Source organism: Elephantulus edwardii, unplaced genomic scaffold (assembly GCF_000299155.1).
Source record: "Elephantulus edwardii isolate Elephantulus edwardi_28Jun2011 unplaced genomic scaffold, EleEdw1.0 scaffold00001, whole genome shotgun sequence".
Taxonomy (NCBI): domain Eukaryota; kingdom Metazoa; phylum Chordata; class Mammalia; order Macroscelidea; family Macroscelididae; genus Elephantulus; species Elephantulus edwardii.
Window position 1 is genome coordinate 47,127,415 of NW_006399751.1, and position 11,251 is coordinate 47,138,665.

At 36.5% G+C, this 11,251-nt stretch overlaps 1 protein-coding gene across 2 annotated transcripts in view; it reads right to left on the bottom strand.

The window, feature by feature from the left end:
• The window catches only part of DCAF17 (DDB1 and CUL4 associated factor 17), a 57,734-nt gene that overhangs the window by 9,662 nt on the left and 36,821 nt on the right, over window positions 1–11,251 (bottom strand). The window contains exons 9-10 of one of the 2 annotated variants that reach the window (XM_006878846.1): window positions 5,631–5,773; window positions 633–742 (exon numbers count right to left, since the gene is read on the bottom strand). In XM_006878846.1, the coding sequence (XP_006878908.1) occupies window positions 633–742; window positions 5,631–5,773 (253 nt within the window). The remainder of the gene's footprint in view (window positions 1–632; window positions 743–5,630; window positions 5,774–11,251) is intronic. The other variant, XM_006878847.1, reaches the window with a different exon arrangement.

An 11,251-nucleotide genomic window follows, 5' to 3' on the forward strand; every position in this document is an offset into this window, starting at 1 on the left:
CTTCAGCTTGAACTTGCATATGAGTAGTTGGTGGTCTGTTCCACAATCAGCTCCTGGCCTAGTTTTCAGAGCTGATGATATTGAGCTTCTCCAGCGGTTCTTTCCACAGATGTAAATCGATCTGATTCCTATGCATACCATCAGGTGAAATCCAAGTATATAACCTGCGTTTATGTCTCTTAAAAAACGTATTTGCAATGAATAAGTCATTGATTTTGCAAAATTCAATCATTCTCTGTCCAGCTCCATTTCTGTCACCGAGTCCATGTTTTCCAGCTGTAAAAATCCCTGCTCGCTTGTGGAAAGGTTGTCTCTCAGAACTAAGATAGATCATCATCTCTCTCATTAGTCTTAAAGAATACAACTGATGAGAAAAGGAAAATCTGCATCTTTCATTTCTACATCACCCATCAAAGAACTTACTCAAACATTATTTACAAACAGTAATAATGAAGCTGAAAGAATATGGTCAGGTATTCTAGACGCCATTCTCAGAGGAAGCGCCCGATAGCAAGCTAATTAATTACTTCCCCAGTTGGCTCAACAGTTAGCTGGCAAAAAAAAAAAAGACCTGGCAATAAAAGCTACCAAATAACTTTTAACTTAGCTTAAAAGGTAATATAAATACTCACTTGACTTGATTTGGGCCAACATGTATTATTCTACCAGAAGCATCAGGATGAAAATAAATCCAATCAGATTCTAGAGAACAACATTCCATTTCTTGGATCCCATTTTTTGCCTGAAATTGGGGGGAAAAAAGGATTGAAGTTAAAGATTAAGGGAAAATAAAATAATTTGCAAATCAAATGCCAATAATAGCTTAGTAAGGAAAAATAGAGAAAATATTAAACTTCCTTAACTGAGATATTTATGAAGTCTGAATTAGTAAGCTCAAATTTGAACACTCTAGAATACTTAAATTTTGAAATGTCATAGATTTATTCTGGTTAATAGTACATTACACTTTAAACAATAATATGTTGTTGTTGTTAGGTGCCACTGAGTTGGAAACGACTCATAGCGACCCTAAGAATGAATGACCTCAACAGTGGTATACTTTGTTTCTCCACGTTCATAAGAGTTTACAGAGGCGAGCTGTTTCAGAAATGGATGCCACTCCTGCTTCCAAGCTTGTTTTAATCAGGAGCTCCACCAAACAATGTCCACATGCATAACCATTATCTCATTTGACACATCAGTGTCACAGTGTTTAGTTAGCATCACAGCAACCTCGAGTTACCTCTGTACAGCAAATGGACAGACTAGTAATATATCTCAAGTACCTACTCTGTGTCAGACACTGCACTAGTTACCATGGCTACTATTTCATCTCATTCTTACAACACTCAAAGCAAGTACTGTTGTTCCTATAGTATGGGTAAGAATAACTAATTTGGTCAAAATTTTGTACCTTCTCATCAGTAGCCTTGAGTCTAAAGTCCATGCACCTATAATCCCTCCTCAATTCTAATAATTTGACATTTAGAAGAATGGGCAGCACAAAATAAATATGCAATCCAAATGGAAATTTCAGGCACAGAATACATATTCTTCTTGGATAAGTCAAATATTTGATGTCTGAGGAGAGAGTCCAGGACCACTTAGGATTTAAATGAAAAAAGACTTACATTTCAACATTAAAATGAAGACACCCTTATATGTGCCCAAGGGAGCTGTGGTGGCCGAGTGGGAAGAAACTGTGATGCCCACTCAATGGCAAGAGTTTCAAATCCACCAGCTGCTCCAAGGGAGAGAGATATACGATCTACTCTCATGCTGTGTATAGCCTCTGGAAACCTGCTGGCGGGTCACCTAGGAGTTGTCTCTGACTCAACAACAGTGAGGCTGAGGAGCTTTCTGAGTAAATGTGCCCTGGTGGCAGTGTAAAACAAGTCAGACTGCTAATCAAAGTCAGTGGTTTGCATTCACTAGCTGCTGACTATGAGAAATCAGGCAGTCTCTTCCTGTCAAGATGTAGAACCCTAGGAACCCAATGGAAAGTTGCTATGAGTTGGAAAGGACTCAAGGGTAGTGGTGGGTTTTTATGGTATGCAACACATGTGCACATAAATGCTTTACCCTTTCCATAAGATCCTCATAACTAACACCAGCAAGTATATTCGAGTTATCCAAATAATGTTGTTTCTTTGGTGATGCCAATGAAAAGTAATAGGATACTGCCGTATCTATTTAAAAAATTCAAAATTCAAACTGACTACCAATGAGTTGGAACCAATTCAAAACTGAACATCCACTGGATTTCCAAGGCTGTAAACTGCGTGGGAGGAAACTAGTCATCATTTTCTTGAGGAGCTACTTACTGGTGGCCTCTGGGTGAGATGCCTAACTCTCTACCTCTAGATTACTCCTTCTTATCTATTACACATACAAAGCTGTGAAATGTTAAAGTTTATTGATTTTTTTACCATATAATTATAGGCTATGCTTTAGGTTAGAGAACTCTGGTGGCTCAGTGGTAAGGAACTGCACTGCCCATACAAAGGTACACAGAATATGTCAGTCGTTCCACAGCAGAAAGATGGACATTAACTCCGTATGGTTTGTTGTTGTTATATACCACTGAATCGAGCTATGATCTATGGCAATCCTATGAACTCTGCCCTCACCTCAGACAAGCTCACTATCTCTGACGAACCTACCCCTACTGCCAAGGTCACCGAACCCTGCCCTATCCTCAGCCAACCTCACTGTCTCTGACATTGAACCTCACTGACACACCTACTGCTTGTCACCCTGTCAATCCATCTTTTTTTTTAAATGTGTCAATCCATCTTATCAAGGATCTTGATCTCCTGCACTGATCCTGTACCCTTCCAAGTATGATGTCCTTCCCCAAGGATTGGTCCCTATTGGCAACAAGCCCAAAGCACGTGAGATGGCATTTCGTAGGCAGTTTACTGCCTCTGAAAACTCACCATGGATTAGTCCCAACATGACAGTACACAACAACAATAACAACACATTCTAGGTTATGATCCACTATCTTCAAGGTTATGATCCTAGATCTTATTTGTGTTCTGAGGAACCAAGAAGCAGTTTGTACAGAACAAGGGGATAGCGGGATGTTTCAAATCAGGAAAAGCATGCAACAAGGCTGTAGTTTTACCCCATAGATATTCAAGCTGTATGATGAGTAAATAATCTTAGAAGTTAGACTTTAAGAAAAATGTGGCATCCAGATCGGAGGAAGACTCATTCAATCTGTGATATTCAGATGACACAAGCTTGCTTGCTGAAAACTAAAAAGAACTGAAACACTCCCTTTTGAAAAAGACTACAGAATTCAGTATGGATACTTCAATAAAAAGAAAACAGAAATTCTCCTCATAACTGAATTACCAAGCAACATCATAATAAAGAGAGAAAAAAGTGCAGGTGTAAAAGATTTCATTTTACTTGGATCTTCAATCAACAACCATGAAATAGCAGCTAAGAAATCAAATGACCTCTTGCATTGAACAATTTTTTTGGTAAAGGCCTTTATATTGTGCAAAAAAGGCAAGGATATCTCATTGAGGACAATGGTGCATGAGACTAAAGCCATGGTATTTTCAATTGCTTCATATGCATGTGGACACTGTACAATGAAAATGGAGGAAAAATAATGTCTGAATTGTGGTGGTGGAAAAGAATACTGAATATACCATGAACTTCCAAAAGAATAAAAAATGTCTTAAAATAAGTAAAGAATGATCTTTAGAAATGATGACAGAGAAACTTCGTATCATAAACTTTGAGCATATTATCAGGAGTGGTTAAATCCTGGAGAAAGATACTGTTTTTGGTAGAGAGTCAGTATAAAAAAGGCAGTCCTCAAAAAAGGAAGGGATAAATATCTGCTTTGGAACAGATGAAGGAAAGAATTGTTTAAAAGGAAGATATGATTAGGCATTATACATATGACAACAGCCCAGAATAAGAGTTGCATTGCAAAGGGGATTGAGGAGGAGGTAGGGAGGTAACTGTACAACAATGAACAATTTTTTTTAAGTGAACTAAGGGAGGGGGAAGGAAAGGAGAAGGGATAATATGTGTAACAATGAATGAAAATGATGGTATATGACTGAACAGTGCTTTGCTCAGTTGCACAGGGTCACTATGAGTTGGAGGCAACTTGACAGAATCCAACAACATATTCTATGTATTACACTAGGTGCTGGTACCTGATATTATGCAGAATATGTATCATTAAGAAGGTTAGTTTAGAGGTGAAGAAGAAACATAAAAAAGTTCAAGTCAATGTAGAAAATGAGGCGACAGAGTCATACACAAGATATCGTCAAACACTTGACTAACTTCAGTGGAATTTCAGGAGGAAGAAAAGCTTGAATTGAGCTTTAAAAATTAGAAAATATCTGGGGAAAAACAAATGCAGTTGCCCTGGAGTTGATCCTTGCTCATGGTGGCCTAAGTGTGCTGGAACAGAACTGTGTTCCCAAAGGTTTTCATTGGCTCATTTTTGGAAGCAGATCACCTAACCTTTCTTTCAAGTCATCTCTGGGTACCCAAATCTCTTGACATTTTTGGTTGCAACTGAGAACATTAACCATCTGCATCACCCAGGCACTTCAGCTAGAAAGACGAGACAGTAAATCCAAAGCACAGAAACATTAAGTCATACAGCAGGATGTACACAAACATGAACAACTGCAAAAATTAAACTTACTTTCTTGTCATTAGGCCTTTCTAAAGATATCAGTCTAGAGACTAAGATGCACCTGATTGAGGCCATGGTCTTTGCAATTACTTTCTAAGCATTAGAGAGCTGGACAATGACTAACAGAAGAATTGATGTCTTTTGAGTTGTGGTGCTGGAGAAGAGTATTAAACATACCATGGACTGACAAGAGAACAAACGAGTTGGTCTGGGGAGGTTGGGGTTGAAACTAAGTTTCTCCTTGGAGGCTAGGATTCTGAAGCTCTATCTCACTTACTTTGGGCACGTGGCCAGGAGGGACTGGTCCTTGGATAAGGACATGCTCGGAAGGGTGGAGGGACAGAACTGGCGAAGACCCTGGATGAGATGACTGACATAGTAACTAGGGTAGTGGAAGGTAGGTATGCAGGAGTCAGTGAGACTGGCTCAGGAAAGGGCAGGCTTCAGAGCTTCTATACATAGGGTTGCCTATGACTTGCAGGCTATTTGACAGTATAAAACAACTACAAACACAACAATAACACAGTATGGTTGAAAAAAAAGAGTATATTTTATGTGTCTAATTGAGGAGAGAGTTTTACTTTCTCAAGAAATCCGTAAGTATTCTAATTATTTCTAATAGGGAACATGGAATTATTTCATGTAACAGAAGAGGAAATCAACACAATTAGGCATTTTGTTTGTAACCACTGAAATGAATGTGTCCATGGTGGCATCAGCTGTAGGTGTTCCTCTGTTTAATACAGAACATTTACATACTATACATATCTTTCTTTACAACAATATTTTAATTACATCAAGTATGAGAAAAATAATAATTTTCTTTGTGTTATGTGGTAGGCAGCATTATTCCAGTTCCTGTGGTTTTATTATTCGCTCAAATTTTAGAGATAGAGAATACATGCTGACACAAAATTAATACTAAACAGTCAGCTTATTAATTTTTTACCAAGGAATTGTCCTTTAGGGAACAGATATGGAAGATTCCTTTCTGTTTCTTCTTGTTAGGGGTGATGATATAATGCCAAGGATGACCCCCAATCTGAAAAGCATTCTCCAGAGAGGACACTTCAAAGAGCGGCGGTGGTGCATCTGTGGAGATAGGCAAAAGGAATTTACTTTTCTGTTCTGGTAGCTCCAGACCATGCACGAACTGAACTAAGAACAACCTTCAAAGTTTTCATCAGTACAGAATTATGACTTGAAAGACATAAAACGTTTACTGCTTAAAAAATTAGCACGTGTAGGAAACAAGTGTTAAGCTATATGAGTCAACATTCTTATCAACTATTTATAGGATAAGCATGTGTGATCTACAACTGAATAGAAATAAAAAATGGGCTTATGGTGACTGAACATCTGTTAAGTGCAACACTCTGGGTTAGATATTATTTTCAACATTCCTCACAATCTTACAAGGAATTTAGGTCAAATTCCTTCAGTGTGAAGAAGAGATCTCCAAAGTCCTAAACTAACAGGTTTAGGACTTTACAAGAGCAATTTTGTTTAGGATTTGCACTGTAGAAGTGGTATTAGTCATAATGAAAGCAACGATTTAGGATAATCTGTCACAGTGGAAGCTTTTAAAACATGCAGCCACTAGTACCATCATTAGACTTTAACTTTAAGTAGCTCAAATATGCAGTCAGATTCATACTATTAAAAGAAATTTCTGTTAGTGCTTCCTTGATGTCAAGTTTAGGTAGAACAGATAAACTCTTTGAGAGATATATGGGAGGAAATAATATACATGAGGAAGAGATGCACATGCAGCTAAAAAAAACCCAGAATTCCTTTTGGGAAATACTACATGGTCTGGTTGGGCAGGCAGTCAATTATGATTCATTTTTTTAAAAAAAACAAAACAAACAAAAAAACAACAAAAAACCCTTCTTTAATTTGAAAGTTTAATCTATGGGACTGTGTTGGTAAGGAAAATTGTTTTTAGGAGACTTCTTAAATAAGAATCATAGATATAAACACATACACATAACTGATTTTCCTATTAGAATTCTTCCTTAAAAATCATTTTTTATTTTCAGTTATTACTTAGAGATACATGAAGGGAAAATAAAAACAGGTTCACAAACTGATGGGCTTGAGGACATAGAAGAAGGTAAAAAACACACAAGCATATTGTAACTGGGTTAATACTGTTGGTATAGAACACTTAAAATGCCATTGGGTGGGAACTGACTCACTCACAGATGACTGTCCAGAGTTTCCAAGGTTGTAAACTGCATGGGAGGAAATTGTCCATTTTACCCTCTTGGCACCATTATTAAACTCAGACTGCCAGTGAGGAACGGCCTTTAGGTTAGCAGTATAACTCCTAATGGAATACTTCACTAGAGCTCCCTTAATATAGAAATATAATAAATATTATAGATATAAAAAGGACCTCTGTAGGTTCTTTTTAAAATATGGCACCCTAAAAAAAAATAAAAATAATAAAAAAAATATGGCACCCTGGTGGTAAAGTAGGTTAAGTGTTGGACTTCTAATATTATTTGTAGTTTAAACCAACCAGCCACTCTGTCAGAGAAAAAAGAAGCACTGTCCTCCAAGTTAAGATTTACAGCCTCAAAATTCCAATGGAGGGTTGCTATGACTTGGGACTGACTCACTGACACTGGGTTTTGTGTTTGTGTATATATGTGTGTTTGTTTAAGCAATAAAAATTTGACTATAAAACTGGTGAACACACCAATATAGCAAGATGGTCAAGGGACATAACAACTTACATAAGAAGATAACTAAATGATGAGGAAAAAGGAATTATAATGAGTAAACAGTATAATTAGAGTTTAAATCTGGAGTTAAAATTTAAGAAGTTATAGGGAACATAAAATAGGAATTCAAAGAATAATAATAAAACCTGTTAAAACAGATAGATTTACAAAGAGATACTTTTCTCAGTTGGTGTTACAAATGGTTGAAAAGTAGGAGCAGAGCTCTACTTAGTACAATGTTGATGGGGCATTTCAAAAGCCCCAATTTTTATATTTAATAGTATTCTCAATTTAAAATGATAAATTATTGGAGAGTAGCTGATACCATGTCTTGTGTAGACAAAGTTTCAGGATTGGTTCAGATTTTTCAATTGTTGCTAGAAAGAAAAGATGCTTACCAGGATGTCACAAGTAGTGCTAAGTAATAGGAAAGTCAGCAAAAAAAAGCTTCTACTGGTCAGATTGTAAAAAGAGATGCATTTAAAAGAGCAATATTGTGAGTGTGTGAAAAGTCAACTGATGACATTTGAAATGAGGGTTTTTTATATAAAGGATATAGAATATTTATTGTCTTACTCAAGAAAGATGATTATAATAGGATTTCGTTAAGAAATTTAAATGTGATACATAAATTTGCTTTTTTCCATTAAATGTTTAAAAATTTAGGTATCTGTTACATGAAAGATGCAAGTACAGAATAGAGTATATAATGTACTACACTTTTGTGCTAAGAAAGAAGGCAATTATCTCAAACACTTTGGGCATGTTGCTAGGAAAGGATATTATTCCTTGGAGAAGGACATCATGCTTGGAAGGGTAGAGAGATAGTGAAAGAGAGGAAAACCCTTAAACAGGTGAACTGACAGTGACTGTAGCAATGGCCTTGAGTGTCAGAGATAGTGAGACTGGCACAGGATAGGTCAATTGTTTTATAGGGTTGCTATGAGTCATTGAGTGCACCTAATATCAATAATCAGTCTCTGGTAACTTGGAGAACAGTTCAACATGAAAACACTTTATCTTAGTCTAAATTGTGCTTCTTCTTAAAACATTCCTTTTGTTTTAAATACAAATATGATCCTCTTTTTCTCTCCTCTCCCTCATTTTTTTTCAACAATGGTTAATTTCCCTCATATCTAACTTGGGCTTCAAAGGGTTAATAGCAGTTAGATAATCCTGCTGATAATTTACATTTCCACTTAGATATACTGAACCAAAATCTACATTTTAACCTCTAATGACACGTATCTGGGATGGAAATGCAAATTTTTCAGAGAGGTTAAACTAGAATGAACTGATTCAAAAGCTCTGCCTGAAAATGGCTACAATGTAGATAAGCCATTGATTTTCTAAAGTGAATACTGGGCAAATATTTGCACCTAACAATAGCAATAACAATTTTAAATCACAAGAACAGCCTTTGAAGATATAAATTACTTCTTACTCTGTCCAGCCCCATACTTAAGCCATAAATATAATGGACTCCCATTTTATTTTCTATTACTACATAGTACTTCCTTGTTGTTGAGTCATATTGCATACAATCTGCCAATAAAGGAAATACAAATTCGTTTCCTAGGCCTTCTGTTGCTTCATTTATACATGACAAAGTTATGTGATCTATTTTGTGATAGTTTAGAACTTGGTTCAAAACTTGATAGTTTGTATAAGAGCTTAGAAGATTCTTTGTTTTCAATGATAATACGCTTGTACAATTCTCATTTAATCACTTTACATCACGCACACACACAAAAAGACAGAAGGTAAAAATCTAAAAAGCATACATACATACACATATTTGCTTTTGGAAAAAAATAACAGAAGGACAAACTAAAAAATGATTTCTCATAGGGACAAGGTGGGATTGAGAAAGAAATATAGGAATATAGGAATTTGTCTTCACTTTAAAATGAAAGTATTAACTACTGTTTACAACAAATTCTTTATCACATTCACTTTCATTGGCAGCCTTTAAATCACCAAAATGACTTTGAAACTTTTATTGCACTAAAGTGAAACTAAGAAAAGAATTATAGGCACCTATTCTGACTTGCAAATTCAATTTAAAGACCATTTAAGAATGGATCTCGGAAAGCTTTGGTGTCCTAGTCGCAAGAAACTGCACTGCAATCCCAGAGGTGCATGTTTTGAATCCACCAGATGCTCTGCTGGAGATGGAAGGACAATCTCCTCCTGTACCAGTCAGATCTAATCTGATGGTTGTTTTGTTGTTGTTAAGTGTTGTCAAGTCGCAGGCGACTCATAACAACCCTATGAATGAAAGTCCTGGACACCTCCTGTATAACTTTTGACCTTTCTCCAGGTTCACAGGGTTTCTAGAGGCAAGCTATTGTATTAGTGGATTAAAAAAAAAAAAGGGAATGGATCACATTTGCAATCTGGGCATTGTTGGTAGTTTTGATGTTTGAACTACATAAACATTTCATAACTTCAAAGATAAAATGAAAAAGGCAAATACACAAACTGAGAACAAATTGAAACAAATTTAATTTTATGAAATTGAAAACAATAATACATTTACTGGGCCAGATATTGAGGACAAAAGGAACTGAGGAAAAATCTTTTCCTCCCTCCACATTTCTCTTTTCAGTAGTAACACTGGTATTATAATTTTAAGGCCATCCTACACTAGTATGATAAAGGATAAAGTTGTGGGAAGATTTTTCAATATGAGAAAATAAACTAGTGAATTTTTGTACTAATTTATCTCTCAGTTCTGATTACTGAAAAGGTCTTCAATAAAGACATTTAACTGCAACAAATATAATTATACCAGATCATGGTTTCTACTAACATGGTTGTCTAAGGCAAATAAGGTGAACAGTAAACTTGAGACATATTACTGTCCCAAAAAGCAAGGAAAAACTTAGACAAGGGCTATGTTCATATGATCCATTTAATAGGAGTTCCTACTGGCCAAATTTGGGAACAATTTGAGCATTATTAAGAGTAACTATGTTCAGTACTATTGAATTATCTACAACTCATAGTAACCGTATGAACAACAGATCTGATCTTTGCCCTACCCTTTACCACTGTCAAAAATAACTATAGCTCTATCATTAGTCAGTCTCTACTGTAGAGTCAGAACTGACTCACAGGTAATCCTCCACTGGGTTTCTGGAGTCCGCAGATAGCACGGGAGGAGACTACCCATCCTCTTGAGAATCCTTAGTGGATATGAATCACCTTCAAGTTAGCAGTGAACACTCCCTATGAACTATACCACCAGAGTTCTCTAACACTGTATAATACTGAATACATAGAAATCTATGGCTAGTGAGTGTGTAAAATATTTAACCATCGTCGGAAATTACTCCTTTTTCTGAATACTAGTAATCAGGGAGATCTGGTGGCTTGCAGAGTTCATAGAGAGCTTCCCTGCTGACCCAAAGGTGGTATCACTGGCATTTTGAATACCCCAGTGACTCCTTGAGAGGAAGAGGGCAATCACTGCCTGTGAAATTTATAGCATCTGAATGATTTCAAGTCAATGGTAAAGAGTTTTTTGAGAGGCAATTAAAGGGAAAAGAGTCTTTACTTTGCCTTTTTTTGGAGGAAATGTAATGCCTTTCAACAGCCCTGGTAGCACAGTGGTTAAGTGCTCAGCCGTTAAACAAAAAAACTTGGGGGTTTGAACCTACCAGCTACTCTGGGGACAAAGAAGTGGCAGTCTGCTTTCCTAGAGACTGGTCCTGGCAATCCTAAGGAGCAGTTCTGTACTGTTAAGGCTGTGGGAAGTTGAAGTCGACTTACAGCAAAAGGTTATGGGTAGTTCCTTCCTAGTGGATTGAAAGTTTCTATTTATTGGGGCGAC